Raw genomic sequence first — 16,696 nt, 5'->3', positions numbered from 1 at the left:
CGGTTCACGTGATGCTGCTTCCGGAGGCGGGGGCCCTCGGCCAAGATGGCGGCCTACCTGCAGTGGCGGCGCTTCGTTTTCTTCGAGAAGGAGCTGGTGAAGGAGCCGCTGGCTAACGATGGGGCCGCTCCCGGGGCCGCACCGGCCTCTGGGTCCACTGCTTCCAAGTTCCTTTGCCTCCCTCCTGGCATCACTGTCTGCGACTCCGGCCGCGGGAGCCTGGTCTTTGGAGATATCCTTCTTGTGGAGCTGTCCCTTTCCTCCGCGGAAGCCTTAAGAGATGCCTCCAGCTGGAATGGAATCTGTCAGAGGTGCTTTGCGCGCTCGCAATTAGATGCGAGCCCAGACCTCTTCTGTGGTCTGATGGGAGAAAGAAGCGAGTCCGTTTTCTAACTTGTCAACTGAGCAGTCCTGGGCAAGTTGTTTAACTCTTGGCCTCAGTTTCCTTTCCTGTAAAAAGGTTGTTAGTGCCATTTTGACAAGGTTGAGGTCAGCCCCCTCCCAAGTAGATGCAGCTTGCCTTTAAAGATGCGTGTGTGAGGTGTTGCTTTCCCTGTGTGATATTGTAGGCAAGGAAACAGATGAGTCAAGGAGTTTGTTAGCTTTGTCACGAGGTATATGGGGAAAGCCCTTGGAGTTTCTAAAGAGGTTATGTGCATGTTTCTTGATGTCTAGATTCTGGTGTAAATACAGTCAAGCCCTCAGGTCATGTCTGGAGCCACAAATAGTGACAAACGACATAGGTGCTACTTTTTCCTGTAGAGATGTTCCTCAACTTATGCTGGGGGTCACACCCCGGTGAATCCATCCTAAATAGAAAGTACTGTAAGCCAAACATGCATTTAACGTGCCTAGTCTACCAGTGTAAATAGCAACACGGTACACTGTACTCTATCAATTTTCCCTTCTAATTCCATTGCTGACAGGATGCTAAACCTGCACAGCATCACCAAAGAGTTTTTTTTTTTTTTTTTTTTTTTTAATTGTAGGACAGGCTCTCATTGTGTAGACTAGGCTGGCCTTGAACACACAGAGATCTGCCTGTCACCAGAGCACTGGGATTAAGGGTTGGCCTCAAAGCATCTTCCCCATATTATTAGCCTAGGAAAGGCTGACAGTTCAAATTCTGCCACCTTCTCAAGCGCTTTGCTCCTCAGCCCTTCAAAGTAGGGTTTCTACTACATGTCACTTTTGTAACATTGTAAATTAAAAATGGTTAAATCAGTGAAAACAAATACTGACCATACCTTTAATTTCTAACTTAAAGTTGGTATGAGACTAGCAACATAATACTAAAACAGAACAGTTGTAATAGTATCTTATAATTTGAAGTTATGTGAATATGACTTTTCTTAAGGTGTGTGTGTTTCATTTTTTTCTCTATATATATTTCTTTTTTTGTCTTTGTTTTTTTTTTTTTGAGACAGGGTTTCACTATTTAGCTCTGACTGTCTTGGAACTCTGTAGACCAGACCGGCTTCAAACTCACAGAGATCCACCTGCCTCTGCCTCTCAAGTGCTGGGATTAAAGGTGTGTTTCACCACTGCCTGGCATTTCTTTTTTTTTTTTTTTTTGAGCTGAGGATTGAACCCAGGGCCTTGTGTTTGCTAACTAGGCAAGTGCTCTACCACTGAGCTAAATCCCAACCCCATGGCATTTCTTTTTCAGTTACTTTTTCTTTTCATAAAATATTTTAATTTTTCATCTACTGTAGTGATACTTCAGGAGTATGGTTGTCTGAAGGTAACTTAAAGTTAGAAAATGCAGCCACAGATTAGAGGGTGAGGGTGGGGTATGTCACTCCTTGGAAAGGAAGCTTCTTGACTCCCCTGCACATATGGAAGGCCAGATCTGGTTCTTGCCACGTTCCCTACAGCTTACAGGCTTCCAGGCCTACAAACTACGAGTGACACATCTGTATCAGCTGAAGCAGCACAATATTCTGGCATCAGTTGGTGAAGATGAAGAGGGTATTAACCCTCTGGTAAGTCCTAGAAAAGGAAGATCCAGAAGCCGAGGACTATGTTTTGGTTGGAGGGAGACTGATACTCAGGTGTCTGTGGTCTGTCCCCAGGTAAAGATCTGGAACCTAGAAAAGAGAGATGGTGGCAATCCACTCTGCACCCGAATCTTCCCTGCCATCCCAGGGACAGAGCCAACTGTTGTGTCTTGTTTGACGGTTCATGAAAATCTCAACTTTATGGCCATTGGTAAGTGGTAAAAAGCGGAAAAGCCAACATCCTACTTTGTTTTTTGAGACAGAGTTTCTCTGTGTAGCCTTGGCTGTCCTAGAACTCCAGTCCTAGATTTTTAAGCACATTTTCTTTGAAGTAGTTTTTACAGTACATATGGTGTGTTCTCATTGTACTGACCCAAGGCCTTGTAGATTTATTAAAGTTTATAATGGTGCCAGGCGGTGGTGGCGCACACCTGTAATTCCAGCACTCGGGAGGCAGAGGCAGGTGAATCTCTATGAGTTCGAGGCCAGCCTGGGCTACAGAGCTAGTACAGGACAGGCTCCAAAGCTACAGAGAAACCCTGTCTCAAAAAACAAAAAAACAAAAGTTTATAATGGTATTTATTTTTGTTCTTTGAAAATGAGTCAGTCAATGGGCTGGATGTGGTGGCATACACCTTTAATCCCAGCACTTGGGAGGCAGAGGCAGGAGGATCTCTGTGAGTCTGAGGCCAGCCTGGTCTACAGAGTGAGTTCCAGGACAGCCAGAGCTACACAGAGAAACCCTGTTTTGAAACACAAAATAGGGAGAAAGAAGAGAGAGAGGGAAAATGAGTCAGTGAATAGATACTGAGGTTCCCAGGTTACCATTAGTGAAGTTGTAGGTACAGAAAAAAGCAGGGCATTTCCTATGAATGCCTCCGATGGCCTTTTTCTCTGTTTCCACTCCCTCTTTTCAACCTCACTGAAACACTGTTTTCTGGTCTTCAGGTTTCACAGATGGCAGTGTTACTCTGAACAAGGGAGACATCACCCGGGACCGCCATAGCAAGACTCAGATTTTGCACAAGGGTAACTATCCAGTCACTGGACTGGCCTTTCGCCAAGCAGGAAAGACCACTCACTTGTTTGTTGTGACAACTGAAAATGTTCAGGTATGATTAAGGTCTCACTCAAGGAGGAACCAAGGAGGGTCTCCCCAGTGCTCAGGGAAATAGTGTAAACAACTAACAGGAGAGGTGGGAGTCTAAAGTTTTACCATAGAGCCTTGAATCATTTGCCCAGTTTAATATTTTATTTCTTCATGAAGGAGACTAGAAGAGGGAGACTTAGGAAAAGAACTCTGTGCTTGTAGTAGAATAGCTTGATTCTTCATTGTTAAACATAATTAGGACAAATAGCTGTACCTCTCTGGTTCCTGGTATTCCATTACATTCTTAATTAAAAAAAAAAATTTCTCCCCCAATTTTTATTTATGTGTATGTCTGTAAGTGTAGGCTATGTGTGTGCATTTGCCTTCAGAGGCCAGCGGGAGTTATGACACCTGTGAACTGCCTTTGGAAAATGTTTGCTACCAAGAGTCAATCCCAGAGCCGCGTGTTCACTATGCTGAACTGAACTGCCTCCCTAAACTAGGAATACACTTTTGATAAAATAGCAAAGAATCATTGTGTTTCTTTAACTTGCATGATAGCTTGTGATCATATAAAAGAAAGGGACTATGGCCCCCCAATACATTCATCCAGTAGCTAGGTGGTGGTGACTGGAGAAGGCAGGGTACCGAGGGCAAGTAGAATGCTAAGTGGAGAAAATGTAAGAGAGTCAAGGTAGAAATGAACGTCTGTAGCTGGATGTGGTGTTGCACACCTATATTTTATTTTATTTTTATCATTAAAAAAAAAAAAGATTTAGGGCTGGAGAGATGGCTCAGTGGTTAAGAACACTGACTGCTCTTCTAGAGGTCCTGAGTTTGATTCCCAGCAACCACATGGTGGTTCACAACCATCTGGAATGAGATCTGGTGCCCTCTTCTGGCCTGCAGTCAAAACATCCTGTATATTGGGGTTGGGGATTTAGCTCAGTGGTAGAGCGCTTGCCTAGCAAGCGCAAGGTCCTGGGTTCGATCCTCAGCTCCACCAAAAAAAAAAAAAAAATCCTGTATACATAATAAATAAATGAATGAATGAATAAATAAATAAATAAATCTTTAAAAAAAATAAAAAAAGATTTAATTAAAAATTATTTAAAGATCATAAGCACTATTCTTTTTTCTTTCTTTCTTTCTTTTTTTTTTTAAAGTTTTTTTGAGACAGGGTTTCTGTGTAGCTTTGTGCCTTTCCTGTATCTCACTCTATAGCCCAGGCTGGCCTGGAACTCCCAGAGATCTGTCTGGCTCTGCCTCCCAAGTGCTGGGATTAAAGGTTTGAGGATCTCTGAGTTGGAGGCCAGCCTGGTCTATAAAGCAAGTTCCAGGACAGCCAGGACTACAATGAGAAACTCTGTCTTGAAAGAAAATAAAAGAAGAAAAGAAAAGAATGTCTTTATGAAGACTTAGGTGCTGCCTCTTCAAAGGGAGCCTGCTAACTTTCTCTTACCTTTGGCAGTCCTATATAGTTTCTGGAAAGGACTACCCCCGTGTGGAGCTGGACACCCATGGTTGTGGCCTGCGCTGCTCAGCCCTGAGCGATCCTTCTCAGGACCTGCAGTTCATTGTTGCCGGAGATGAGTGTGTTTACCTTTATCAGCCAGATGAACGTGGGCCCTGCTTTGCCTTTGAGGGTCATAAGCTCATCACCCACTGGTTCAGAGGCTACCTTGTCATTGTCTCCCGAGACCGGAAGGTTTCTCCCAAGTAAGACTCCCGGGAAAGGGGAACAGGAGAGGACTAGACTTGTGCCCCAGAACTATCGTATTTTTAAAACCCCAGTGCCTGGATCCAGCCAGTCTGTCATTTGAGTTTTATGTAGGTTGACCTTCCACCTAGATTCAGTTAACTGTTTTTACTGAAAAATAAGGTTGTGCTCCAGGCATTTGCTGTGAAAATACTAGGATTGGATTTTTTTGCTCTTTGGTTAAAGTAAGTTAGGTAGAGCCAGAGGGTTGAGTGTTGAGGAAGTGCAAAGTGCTAGGAAGTGTAAGGCCTGGGTTGTTTTTTTTTTCTTTTTTCTTTTTTTATTAATTAATTTAATTTTATTTCATGTGCATTGGTGTGAAGGTACCAGATCCCCTGGAACTGGAGTTACAGACAGTTGTGAGCTGCCACGTGGGTGCTGGGAATTGAACCCGGGTCCTCTGAAAGAGGAGCCAGTGCTCTTAACCTCTGATCCATCACTCCAGCCCCAGGCCTGGGTTTTCTTGTTGGGGGTTTTTGTTACCTTCATCGTTGTTTTCTTAGAGCACTGAAAGGGAATGGTGGGCCTTTAGCATAGTGAAAGCACTCCCTGTTGGCTTGTGTGTGTGTGTTCATGTGTGTGCAGGTGCATGTATGCACGCATGTATGTGGAGGCCAGAGGACAGCCTCGGGTGTCATTCCTCAGGCACAATCCACTGTTTATTTTGGAGGATCTGCCTGTACCCTTTTCCCTAGCCCAAATGTGTGCCACTGTACCTGTTGTTTTATTTTATGTTTTTTCCTTTATTTGTACATATTTGTGTGTGGATTTTGTGCACACATGTGCAAGTGCTCGTGGAGGTCAGAGGCATCTGATCCCCTGGAGCTAGACTTATAGGTGGTTGTGAGCCACTTGATGTGGGTGCTAGGAACTGAACTGGGGTCTTCTAAAAGAGTAGCAAGTGCTCTTAACTGCTGAGCCATCTCTCCCACCCCTGTACCTTTTTTTAAAATGTGGGATCTAAGTATTGAACTGAGATCCTCGTGCTGCAGAGCTAGCATTTTATCAACAGGGCCCTCTCCTATCCCCTGCTGGATTGTTTTCATTCAGTACCAAGCACATTGTCTGACATACCAGGCGACGGGTGGTTGTTGTTGTTGAGCGGGTGGACATGTGAGTGTTTAACTTTCTGCTCTGTTGGTTAGGATTAATGACAGGATGCTAGTGGCAAGACCGGGATTATGTCCTTTTTCATAGCCGGCAGCACAGTTCTGCACATGTCAGATAAGCTGCTGGAGGGCCAGTGAGGTGATCCGTTCTAACTGGAATGGGGCAGCACCAGAGTTGTCGTGGGAAGGAACCGTGAGGGAACTGCAGCGGGGTGGCCTAAATAGTGGGTGCTTCTCTTTCCTGTGCAGGTCAGAGTTTACCAACAGGGACTCGCAGAGCTCTGACAAGCAAATTCTCAACATCTATGACCTGTGCAACAAGTTCATAGCCTACAGCGCTGTTTTTGAGGATGTAGTGGATGTGCTCGCTGAGTGGGGCTCCTTGTACGTGCTGACGAGGGATGGGCGGGTCCACGCATTGCAGGAGAAGGACACACAGACCAAACTGGAGGCAAGGCCACCAGGTTCTGAGAGTTGGCACAAGCATCTGGAACTAGCTGCAGGAATAGGTTTCTTAGGTCACCTGGGCCCAGGGACTTTCCTTCCTTTGGGTCACAGTCTTACCCAGTTTCCTTAGGATAGCATAACAGTGGCCTAGGATGTGGCTTTGGAGGGAAGTAACGGCTGGGAACCTGAGCCAACCCTCCTTGTTTACAGAGACCTGTATGAGGTGAGGTGATGCTGGTGTTGGTCTTGGGGTTACCTTGAGGTCTTTGTCTAGATTGTAGGCAGATTGTAACTCCAGGACTGTTTGCATTGTCTATTATGGGATGTTTTGGGAGGGTGTACTCTCAGGACTACCTCTACCAATGTTCTCATCTCTCCTCTAGATGCTGTTTAAGAAGAATCTATTTGAGATGGCAATTAACTTGGCTAAGAGTCAACATCTGGACAGTGATGGGCTAGCTCACATTTTCATGCAGTATGGAGACCATCTCTACAGCAAGGGCAACCATGATGGGGCTGTTCAGCAGTATATCCGGTTAGTGTGGACGTGCCATGGGATGCAGCTCTGGATGCAGAACAGTCAGCTAGATTTCTGAAACCCATGCTGGAAGTGAAAGCAGAAGTGTGTGTGTAGGCGAGAGCGGGGAGAAGGTGTCTTGTATTTCATCAGGAAGTAGTCACTTTTACTGTGGAAACTGGGAAGCCAGTGAGAGGATAGCTGGGCATGCTGATACATGCTTATAGTCCCAGGACTGAGGCAGGAGGATTGATTGTGAGTTCAAAATTAGTCTGTGCTACACACTAAACCTATCTTAAAACACAAGACAGGGCATGGTGGTACAAACCTTTAATCCTAGTACTTGGGAAATAGAGGCAGGCTGATCTCTGTGAGTTCAAGGCCAGTCTGGTCTACATGGAGAGTTGCAGGACAGTCAGTGCTACATATAGAGACCCTATCTCAAAAAACCAAAAAAACAAAAGCCACCCAGCCCTATACTCATGCTTACTTTGGCAGCAAGGATAACACACAGGTTTGTGAAGTGGTTCATAAAAAAGAAGAACCAGTGTACTGGGATGGTTGTGGTGGCACTTGCCTGTAATCTCAGCACTTGGAAAAGAGAGGCAGGAGTATTGCCCTAAGTTCAAGGCCAACCTGGTCCAGATAACAATTTTCTAAGCCAGCCATGACTACATAGTGAGACCTTACCTCAAAAACAACAAGAGCCAGTGTTGTGGAGCCTTGTGCAGTATGGTTAATAGTCAACTATCCTGATACCATCTTGACTTTGTTAGAAGTGAGCTCCTCAGGACTCACTGACATGCTCCACAGTGATCCCGTACAGTCACTTGACTAAGTACTCACTGACATGCTCCACAGTGATCCCGTACAGCCACTCGACTAAGTTCTCCATCCCTGATGATACTGACGTTTCCCTAGAACCATTGGAAAGTTGGAGCCATCTTATGTGATCCGGAAGTTTCTGGATGCCCAGCGCATCCACAACTTGACTGCCTACCTGCAGACCCTGCATCGGCAATCTCTAGCTAATGCTGATCACACCACCCTGCTTCTGAACTGCTATACCAAACTCAAGGACAGCTCCAAGTTGGAGGAGTTCATCAAGGTGAAGGGTGGTGTTGGAGGGGATGATTTCCGGTAAGCCTCACTAAGCCTGAAGTGGCTTACTCGGACTTGCTGTTTCTCCACAGAACACAGGAGAGCAGAGGGCCAGCTTTATTTGGGAACCAGTGCTCTCTCTTGTATAAACAGGAAAAAAAGCATTTGCTCCTGCTAGCTGTCGAGAACATTCCATGGTGCTGAAGCCCAGGAAGTGCCATTAAAGAAGCCCTCAGTCCCTAGAAATGTCTTCCTTTTCTTTTCTTTTTTAACATCTATTTAATTTTATTTCATGTGCATTGGTGTTTTGTCTGTGTGAAGGTGGATCCCCTGAAATTGTAATTACAGACAGCAGTGAGCTGCCATGTGGGTGCTGGGAATTGAACCCGGGTCCTCTGGAAGAGCAGCTAGTGCTCTTAGCTAGAGGTGAGCCATCTCTCCAGTCCTAGAAGTGTCTTTCTAGTGATAGGGACAGAGGAAAGCCTTGGGTTTTTAAGCAGAAATTGCAAGAGGCTGGCTGGCATGTTTTCACAGCCCTTTAATAACATGCCTTAAAGGTGCCTGTTTGTTCTCCCTTCCCCAGCCACTTCGGTGCGATTGACTTTGTTTAATGTCTTGTTGGCAGACAAAGAGTGAGAGCGAAGTCCACTTTGATGTGGAGACGGCCATCAAGGTCCTCCGGCAGGCTGGCTACTACTCCCATGCTCTCTATCTGGCCGAGAACCATGCACATCACGAGTGGTACTTGAAGATCCAGCTAGAGGACATTAAGGTGGGTGAGTTCTTGCTTTGGGCAAAGTGCTGCTTTGAGGACATACTGGGGAAGATAAAAATGCATCCTGGTGGATGAGGCAGGAAAAGCACTAATTCCCTTTTTACCTCTCTACAGAACTACCAGGAAGCCCTTCAGTATATTGGTAAGCTGCCTTTTGAGCAGGCAGAGAGTAACATGAAGCGCTATGGCAAGATCCTCATGCACCACATACCAGAGCAGACAACACAGTTGCTGAAAGGACTTTGTACTGATTACCGGCCCAGTACAGAAGGCCGAGGTGATCGGGAGGCTCCAGGCTTCCGGGTGAGACTTGGGAAACAGTTTTGGGTAGCAGGGATCACCTTAGAGGCCTGCTCACTCACTCAGCCCCCTCGCCTCTTTCTTTCCTCTATCCTAGGCCAACTCTGAGGAGTTCATCCCCATCTTTGCAAACAACCCAAGAGAGCTGAAAGCTTTCCTGGGGCACATGAGCGCAGTGCAGCCAGACTCACCCCAGGGTATCTACGACACGCTCTTGGAGTTGCAGCTGCAGAACTGGGCCCACGAGAAGGATCCACAGGTGACACCTGGCCAGAGCATGGGAGGTGCTGGAAAGACAGCTGGGTGCTCAGTGGTCTAGCATGTTATGAGGCCTCGGGTTCCTTCCCAGCAATGAATAAAGAAAAGATAGCTCCTCTTGTGCCTATCCTCTAGCTAGCTTTGTGGCTGCCTTTTGTCGCTTTATTTAGATCAGGGATTCCCAACCTTCCAGATGCTGCGACCCTTTAATACAGTCCCTCATGTTGTAGTGACCCCCAACATAAAATTATTTTCATTGCTACTTCATAACTGTAATTTTGCTACTGTTATGACTCATAATATAAATATTTTTGGAGATAGAGGCTTGCCAATGGGATCGTGACCCACAGGTTGAAAACAGCTGATTTTCAGAGTAGCCCCTTACCTCTGGGGCTATATGGGTTTCACTGATGGGAAATCGGACTGAGAGAGACTGAGATCTGCTTTGTCAAAAAAATCTTGTGCCCTCTGATGACTAACAGCCCCACCCACTTCTCTTGTAGGCCAAAGAGAAACTTCACGCAGAGGCCATCTCCCTGCTGCAGAGTGGCCGATTCTGTGATGTGTTTGACAAGGCACTGGTCCTGTGCCAGATGCACGACTTTCAGGATGGGGTCCTTTACCTCTATGAGCAGGGGAAGCTGTAAGAGTCGGGCACTTCCAGGGAAAGGGAAGAGGCAGGTGATTTTCCAGGGACAACCTCTGAGGTGTACCCTTTCCCCGGCCCCAGGTTCCAACAGATCATGCATTACCACATGCAGCACGGGCAGTACCGGCAGGTGATTGCTGTGTGCGAGCGCCATGGGGAGCAGGAGCCCTCCCTGTGGGAGCAGGCCCTCAGCTACTTTGCCCGTAAGGAGGAAGACTGCAAGGAGTATGTGGCAGCCGTACTCAAGCACATCGAGAGCAGGAACCTCATGCCTCCTCTTCTAGGTACTTGGGAGGAGAGGCTGGCTGAGGGGCAGGCCTCCCTCCACAGTTGTGGGCTCTGTTTAGTGGGTGCTGCGTGGCTCATTATCTCGTCTTCTTGGCCTCTTATCTCAGTGGTACAGACCCTGGCCCACAACTCCACAGCTACCCTGTCCATCATCCGAGACTACCTGGTTCAAAAACTGCAGAAACAGAGCCAGCAGATTGCACAGGATGAGCTTCGGGTGAGGCGGTACAGAGAGGAGACTACCCGCATCCGCCAGGAAATCCAAGAGCTCAAGTCAAGGTAGCCATAATATGTGGAGCGGACAGGGATGACTTTGTCAGTCACAGTGTGATGTTATATGCTTTCCAGACTGAGGATCTGTGAAGTGTGTTTGAGCTCCTTCTTTCTCCTTTTTTTTCTCCCTTTCCCCTTCTTCCTGCAAGGATTAATCTAGGGCAGCGGTTCTCAACATGTGGGTCACTACCCCTTTGGGAGTTGCATATCAGTTATCTTGCATATCAGATATTTACATCACAATTAATTTATTCACCCATTTATTTAAGTTTTCCGAGATAGGATTTCTCTATGTAACAGTCCTGGCTGTCCTAGAACTCACTCTGTAGACCAGGCTGGCCTTGAACTCACAGAGATCCACCTGCCTCTGCCTCCTGAGTGCTGGGATTAAAGGTGTGTGCCATCACTCCCAGATTTACACTACTGATTCATAACAATAGCAAAATTATAGTTATGAAGTGGCAATGAAATAATTTTTTTGGTTAGGGTCACCACAACATGAGGAACTGTATTAAAGGGTTGCAGCATTAGTAAGGTTGAGAACCACTGATTGAAGGCCTCTTGTACATGCTAGGCATCTACCCTACTACTGAAACTACACACCCCAGCCCATATCTTTTCTTTTTTAAGAGTTATTTGTTATGTATATTCTGCCTGCATGTGTCCCTGCAGGCCAGAAGAAGGCACCAGATCTCATTACAAGTGGTTGTGAGCCACCATGTGGTTGCTGGGAATTGAACTCAGGACCTCTGGAAGAGCAGTCAGTGCTCTTAACCACTGAGCCATCTCTCCAGTCACATCCCAGCTCATATCTTAATGAAGGAATTCTAAAAAAAAGATGATTAGTTATATATCCCCCTTTTTTTTGTTTTGTTTGAGACAAGGTCTGTCTATATTGCCTTAGCTGTCCTATCACTGAGATCCACCTGCTTCCGTCTCCTGAGTGCTAGGATTAAAGGGGTGTGCCACCATGCCCAGCCATAAATCTTATTTTTAAAGATTTCAGTATATGGGGAAAAAAAAATGTGCCACTACCACTCAGCCTAAGCTGGCCCTGGCTGCACTTGCCTTTAATCCCAGCACTCGGGAAGGCAGAGGCAGGCAGATATTTGTGAGTTCAAGGCCAACCTGGTCTACAAAACAGAGAAACCCTGTCCCAGAAACAAACAAAAACAGGAAAAAAGAAAAAAGATTTTAGTGTGTGTGAGTCTGTGTGTCTGTGTATTTGTGTGTGAAAGTGCTTGTGCTTGTATAAGAGCTTGTGCCTACTGAGGCCAGAGAGGCTATTGGATCTCCTGGAACTGGAGTTACAGGCGGTTGTAAGCCCCTTAGTGTAGAAGCTGGGAACTAAACTCGGGTCCTTTTCAAGAGAAGTGTATATTCTTAACCAGTGATCTGTCTCTTCAGCCCTATTAGATTATGTATGTGTTTGTGTGCAGGTCTGTGCACCTGAGTGCAGGTGCCTACATTTGACAAAGACATCAGATCCAGGTGAGAGTTACAGGCAGTTCTGAGCCCTGGCCCACCCCGCCCCCTGTGTACTGGGAATTGAATTCAGTTCTTACTTCTGCAAGAACAATATGTACTCTTAACTGCCGAGCCATCTTTCTAGCCCCATAAGCCCCATAATGGGCTTTGGAGGAGGTTATTTTATGGCCAGGCCACTTCTTCTCTGCATCCATAATATTTACATTTTTCTAAGCAAACATCTAAGTTGTGAAGATGTTCTGAAATAAAATTTGATTTTAGAAAGTACAGGGGCTGGAGAGATGGCTCAGTGGTTAAGAGCACTGCTTGTTCTTCCAAAGGTCCTGAGTTCAATTCCCAGCAACCACATGGTGGCTCACAACAGTCTGTAATGAAGTCTGGTGCCCTCTTCTGGCCTGCAGGGATATGTACAGACAGGACACTGTATACATAATAAATGAATGAATGAATGAATGAATGAATGAATGAATGAATAAATAAATCTTAAAAAAAAAAAAAGTTGGGACTGGAGAGATGGCTCAGTGGTTAAGAGCACTGACTGTCCTTCCAGAGGACCTAAGTTTAAGTCCCAGCAACCACATGGCAGCTCACAACAGTCTGTAACTCCAGTATCTGACACCCTCACACAGTCTATGTACATGCAGCAAAACACCAATGCAAATAAAATTTTAAAAAATTTTTTAAAGAGTTCAAAGTGGAGGGAAGGAGCTAGAAGATGGCTTAGTGGTTAAAAGCACTTGTTTGATTCACAGCACACATACAGTGGCTCACAACCATTTATAACTTCAGTTCCAGGGGATCCAACACCCTCTTTGACAAAACCCACTCATATACATAAAAGCGAATAAAGCCAGGTATGGAAATCTGTAAAGAAGATAATAGTAAAGGGAGAGGAACACAGTGTGCCTCTGTGTCTGTGTCTGTGTGTGGCAGGGCGGGGATGAGGGTGGTGGGTGTCGGTGTTGAATGCCATGATACTGTAGATTGAATGCAGGCCAGGGACCTCACTAAGTAAATACTTTGCTAAACTAGATCTGCACCTCCTCCCTATTTCAAATGTCTGCCACAGTTTTAGACAGGGGGGTAGGAATGGCTCCTTTAAGAGGATGTGATAGCAGTTGAAAACTGAAAGAGGGCAGAGTCTGTCCTTCTGGATTATGTGCTGGTGAAAAGCTTCACAACCTGGAGCTTTTGTCCCTTTGATTCCCTTTGGGTGCTAAAACCAGGCCAAAACAAGTCTGGGACCTCGCAGAGACTTGTTGTTCGTGTGTCCTCTCTGAACTGGGCATCTGGCCCTGCTCTCACTCTTTGCCATGTCTGTCTCCTGCCCTAGTCCGAAGATTTTCCAGAAGACCAAGTGCAGCATCTGTAACAGCGCCTTGGAGCTGCCTTCCGTCCACTTCCTGTGCGGCCACTCCTTCCACCAGCACTGCTTCGAGAGCTACTCAGAGAGCGATGCTGACTGCCCCACCTGCCTCCCTGAGAACCGCAAGGTGACGGACATGATCCGGGCCCAGGAGCAGAGACGAGACCTTCATGACCAGTTCCAGCACCAGGTGGGGATGAGGAGCTTCGAAGGGTGGGGAGGGGGCCTGGAGAGGTGGCTCTGTAGTTAAGGGCACTTCTGGAGGCTCACAATTGCCTGTGATTCAGTTCCATGGTATCTGATGCCCTTTTCTGGCCTCTGTTGGTGTACACATACACACACACACACACATACGCACGCACGCACGCACGCACGCACGCGTGCGCGCGATTGGTTTTTTCAGTGAGCAGCCAAGCACTGTAGGTCTGATTCTCTCTCCCTCTTTCCTTCTAGCTCAAATGCTCCAACGACAGCTTTTCTGTGATTGCCGACTACTTTGGCCGAGGGGTTTTCAACAAGTTGACTCTCCTGACCGACCCTCCTACAGCCAGACTGACCCCCAGCCTGGAGGCTGGGCTGCAGCGGGACCTGCTGATGCACTCCAGGAGAGGAACTTAATTTAGCAGCTCCTGGGGAGACCTGGAACTCTTGGGCCCCTAAAGCACAGGCATGACCACAGTTCAGACTCAAGACAGGATCTGCTTTTCCTTCCTCTCATCTTGCCAGCCTGCTGTCCTCCTGCTGACCAGCAATCTAGATTACTCCACACCAGTGAAGAAGGGCACCTCAGCAACCTCTCTGTGGACAATAGCTGCTTTCTTCTCTAGTCAAGGGCACCAGGCTGTGCTTGGGTCCTTGTTCTCAGAGCCTATAAATAAAAGAGTATAATGACTTGAGAGTTGAAGAATATTTTCTGGGGACTTTTCAGGTGATTTTTTTTTTTTTTTTTTTTGAGACAGGGTCTAGCTGTGTAGCCCTAGCTGGCTTATAACTCATTATGTAGACCAGACTGGCCTTAAACTCCCAAAGATCCTCCTGCTCTACCTCCTGCGTCTGGGATTAAAAGCCTGTGCCATCACATCTAGCCGTTTGGCGATTCTAAATTATATCTAAGAACCACCCTGTGTTCGAGAGTTCTAATTCCCTACCTGTGGTCTTCTGTCTGGTTGGCCTCACATCACGTCAGTAGTGGGTGGGGTCTGGGGCATCTAGGAACGTTAAGCTCCCTGAAGAACTTCGTAGTGTTGGGACTTGAACACAGGGCTCTACACATGCTAGGCAAGTACACCACTAAGCTCTCTATCTGCAGCCTCCTGAAGAACCTCTTCCGAAGGCCTAGTGAAGCTGGGTGAGGTAGCACACACTGATAAGACACTGGGACAGGAAGGACACAAGTCCCAGGCTAGCCTGGGCTACATGCTTGGTTACTTAACCTCAAAACAAAAGTGACTGAGCTTCAAGCACGTCCTGGAGCAAGACATACAAAACAGCTCTGACTTAGTTCAGGAGAAAGGGTCACTCAGAGACTGGGAATGACAGTACTCCCACACCTATAACCCAGCATCCTGAGGTGGAGACAGAAGGGTCGGGAGTTTAAAAGCCAGCCTCAGTAGCTAGGAGTTCTCTGTGGGCTTGATGAGCTTGTCTCAAAACCTACAGACCCAGGGAGATGGCTCAGCAGGTCAGTCCACTTGCCCAGCCTGAGGACCTGGGTTTGATCCCTTGGGGCCACAGGGTGAAAGGAAAGGACTCCCTCAAGCTGGCCTCTTACCTCCATACACATATACACACATCTGTAATAATAAAGTGTTTTAAAATACTCAAACAGAAGGCACATAGCCCTGGACCTAGTCAGGATAGGTTAGTATCTTGCTGTGTTCATATCAGATAAGCAGGATAAAAGATCTCTTGTTCAAACATTTTTGCCCTTTTGAAATCAGGTTAAGGGTTCTGTTACTGTGATTTGTTATTTGGGTGATGTTATTTGAGGTCCTGTCAGTAAATTGCTCCAATGAGATTGTTTAAAGAGAGTAACAAGAGCCAGGCATGGTGGTACGTGCAGTACTAAGGGGGCAGAGGCAGGCAGATCTTTGTGAGTTCCAGGCCACCTGGGGGCTACAGTGACCCTGTCTCAAAAGAAAAAATCCTGGGCTTTAAGCAGCTTTGTTAAAGAAGCGCAGGACAGTTTTCCTGGCACGAGCCTTTCTATGGAGCCCTGGCTAGCCTTCATCTTTTGACAGTTTCCCAAGGGTTGTGTTTATGGGCATCACTACCTTTTCTTTCTTTTTTTGTTTTTTGTTTTTTGAGACAGGGTTTCTCTGTAGTTTTTGGTGACTGTTCTGGTTCTCGCTTTGTAGACCAGGCTGGCCTCGAACTCACAGAGATCCCCCTGGCTCTACCTCTCGAATGCTGGGATTAATGGTGTGTGCCACTGCCGCCTCGCTACCACTACCTTTTCTATAGCAGTTCAATAGACTGGATCAGATGGCCTGCGATTTGAATCCTAGTTGTATTATTTGACTTAGGGCTACTCTTAATTTTTTTTTTTTTTACATTTATTTATTGTGTGTGTGTGTGTGTGTGTGTGTGTGTGTGTGTGTGTGTGCACACATGATGTGGAGGAAGGGTGGATGGTACATATGTGGATTCTCTCCTTCCACCTTTACACTGATGCAAGCTCAGATGACCATGACTGTTACAGTTAAGAACTTTTTACCCATTGAACCATTGCCAGCTCCACGGCTACTTTTCATTTTGAGATGGGGGCTTCCTGTATTGTCTAGGCAGTCTTTGAACTCCTGGGCTCAAGCCAGCCTCATCCTGTCTTCGCCTCCCCCATAGCTGGGATCCTAGGTGAGCACCCCTCCTTCCAACAACTTAGGGCAATTCCCGCTTTTTTCAGAACCTCCATGTTCTCATCTGTAAATTACTTTGAATAGCTATTCACAGACTTATGAAACAAATGGCTATCTATGTCTATGTACAATGCTCAGTTCATTACTGTTAATCCAAGTAGTGAGAAGAGCCATGTGTGTGTTTCTTGGAACTAACCCAAGACCTTGGGCAGACTATACAAGTGTCGTACATGCCAGTCCGGCATATGTGTGTGGTAGCATTCTTTTTGTTTGTTTTTGAGACAGGGTCTTGCAATCCAGCATTGCATTGAATTCAGAGTCCTTTTGCCTCAGCCTCCCCAGTGCTGGCACACACTGAACAAGCACTCTTCAAGGATGGGGTATAGCTCAGTGGTACCCGAGGCCCTGGAACTCATCCTTA

At 46.5% G+C, this 16,696-nt stretch overlaps 1 protein-coding gene across 2 annotated transcripts; it reads left to right on the top strand.

Annotated features, from left to right (window-relative positions):
- Vps11 (VPS11 core subunit of CORVET and HOPS complexes) lies at positions 1 to 14,318 on the top strand. 2 transcript variants are annotated; one of them, XM_036193395.1, is made up of 16 exons: positions 1 to 232; positions 1,837 to 1,985; positions 2,076 to 2,211; positions 2,949 to 3,112; positions 4,562 to 4,809; positions 6,208 to 6,409; positions 6,789 to 6,940; positions 7,844 to 8,030; positions 8,649 to 8,795; positions 8,913 to 9,101; positions 9,196 to 9,357; positions 9,860 to 9,999; positions 10,087 to 10,289; positions 10,401 to 10,572; positions 13,388 to 13,610; positions 13,874 to 14,318. In XM_036193395.1, exons 1-16 carry the CDS (start codon positions 46 to 48, stop codon positions 14,036 to 14,038), a joined length of 2,826 nt encoding a protein of 941 aa, XP_036049288.1. In that variant the 5' UTR covers positions 1 to 45; the 3' UTR covers positions 14,039 to 14,318. The 2 variants fall into 2 exon arrangements, with proteins under 2 accessions (XP_036049288.1, XP_036049289.1); XM_036193396.1 differs by lacking the exons at positions 1 to 232; positions 1,837 to 1,985; positions 2,076 to 2,211; positions 2,949 to 3,112; positions 4,562 to 4,809 and having other exon boundaries at positions 6,294 to 6,422.
- Positions 14,319 to 16,696: the final 2,378 nt, after the last annotated feature.

Source organism: Onychomys torridus, chromosome 7 (assembly GCF_903995425.1).
Source record: "Onychomys torridus chromosome 7, mOncTor1.1, whole genome shotgun sequence".
NCBI classification, from domain to species: domain Eukaryota; kingdom Metazoa; phylum Chordata; class Mammalia; order Rodentia; family Cricetidae; genus Onychomys; species Onychomys torridus.
The sequence above is the reverse complement of the archived record's forward strand: the minus strand, read 5'-3'. Positions and strand labels throughout refer to the sequence as shown.

Excerpts from the sequence above, each read along its gene's own strand:
- Vps11 (XM_036193395.1), top strand. The coding sequence starts at position 46 with ATGGCGGCCTACCTGCAGTGGCGGCGCTTCGTTTTCTTCGAGAAGGAG. Across the intron at positions 1,986-2,075 it reads AAGAGGGTATTAACCCTCTG|GTAAAGATCTGGAACCTAGA; the intron begins GTAAGTCCTAGA and ends GTCTGTCCCCAG. Across the intron at positions 10,000-10,086 it reads CTCTATGAGCAGGGGAAGCT|GTTCCAACAGATCATGCATT; the intron begins GTAAGAGTCGGG and ends CCCCGGCCCCAG.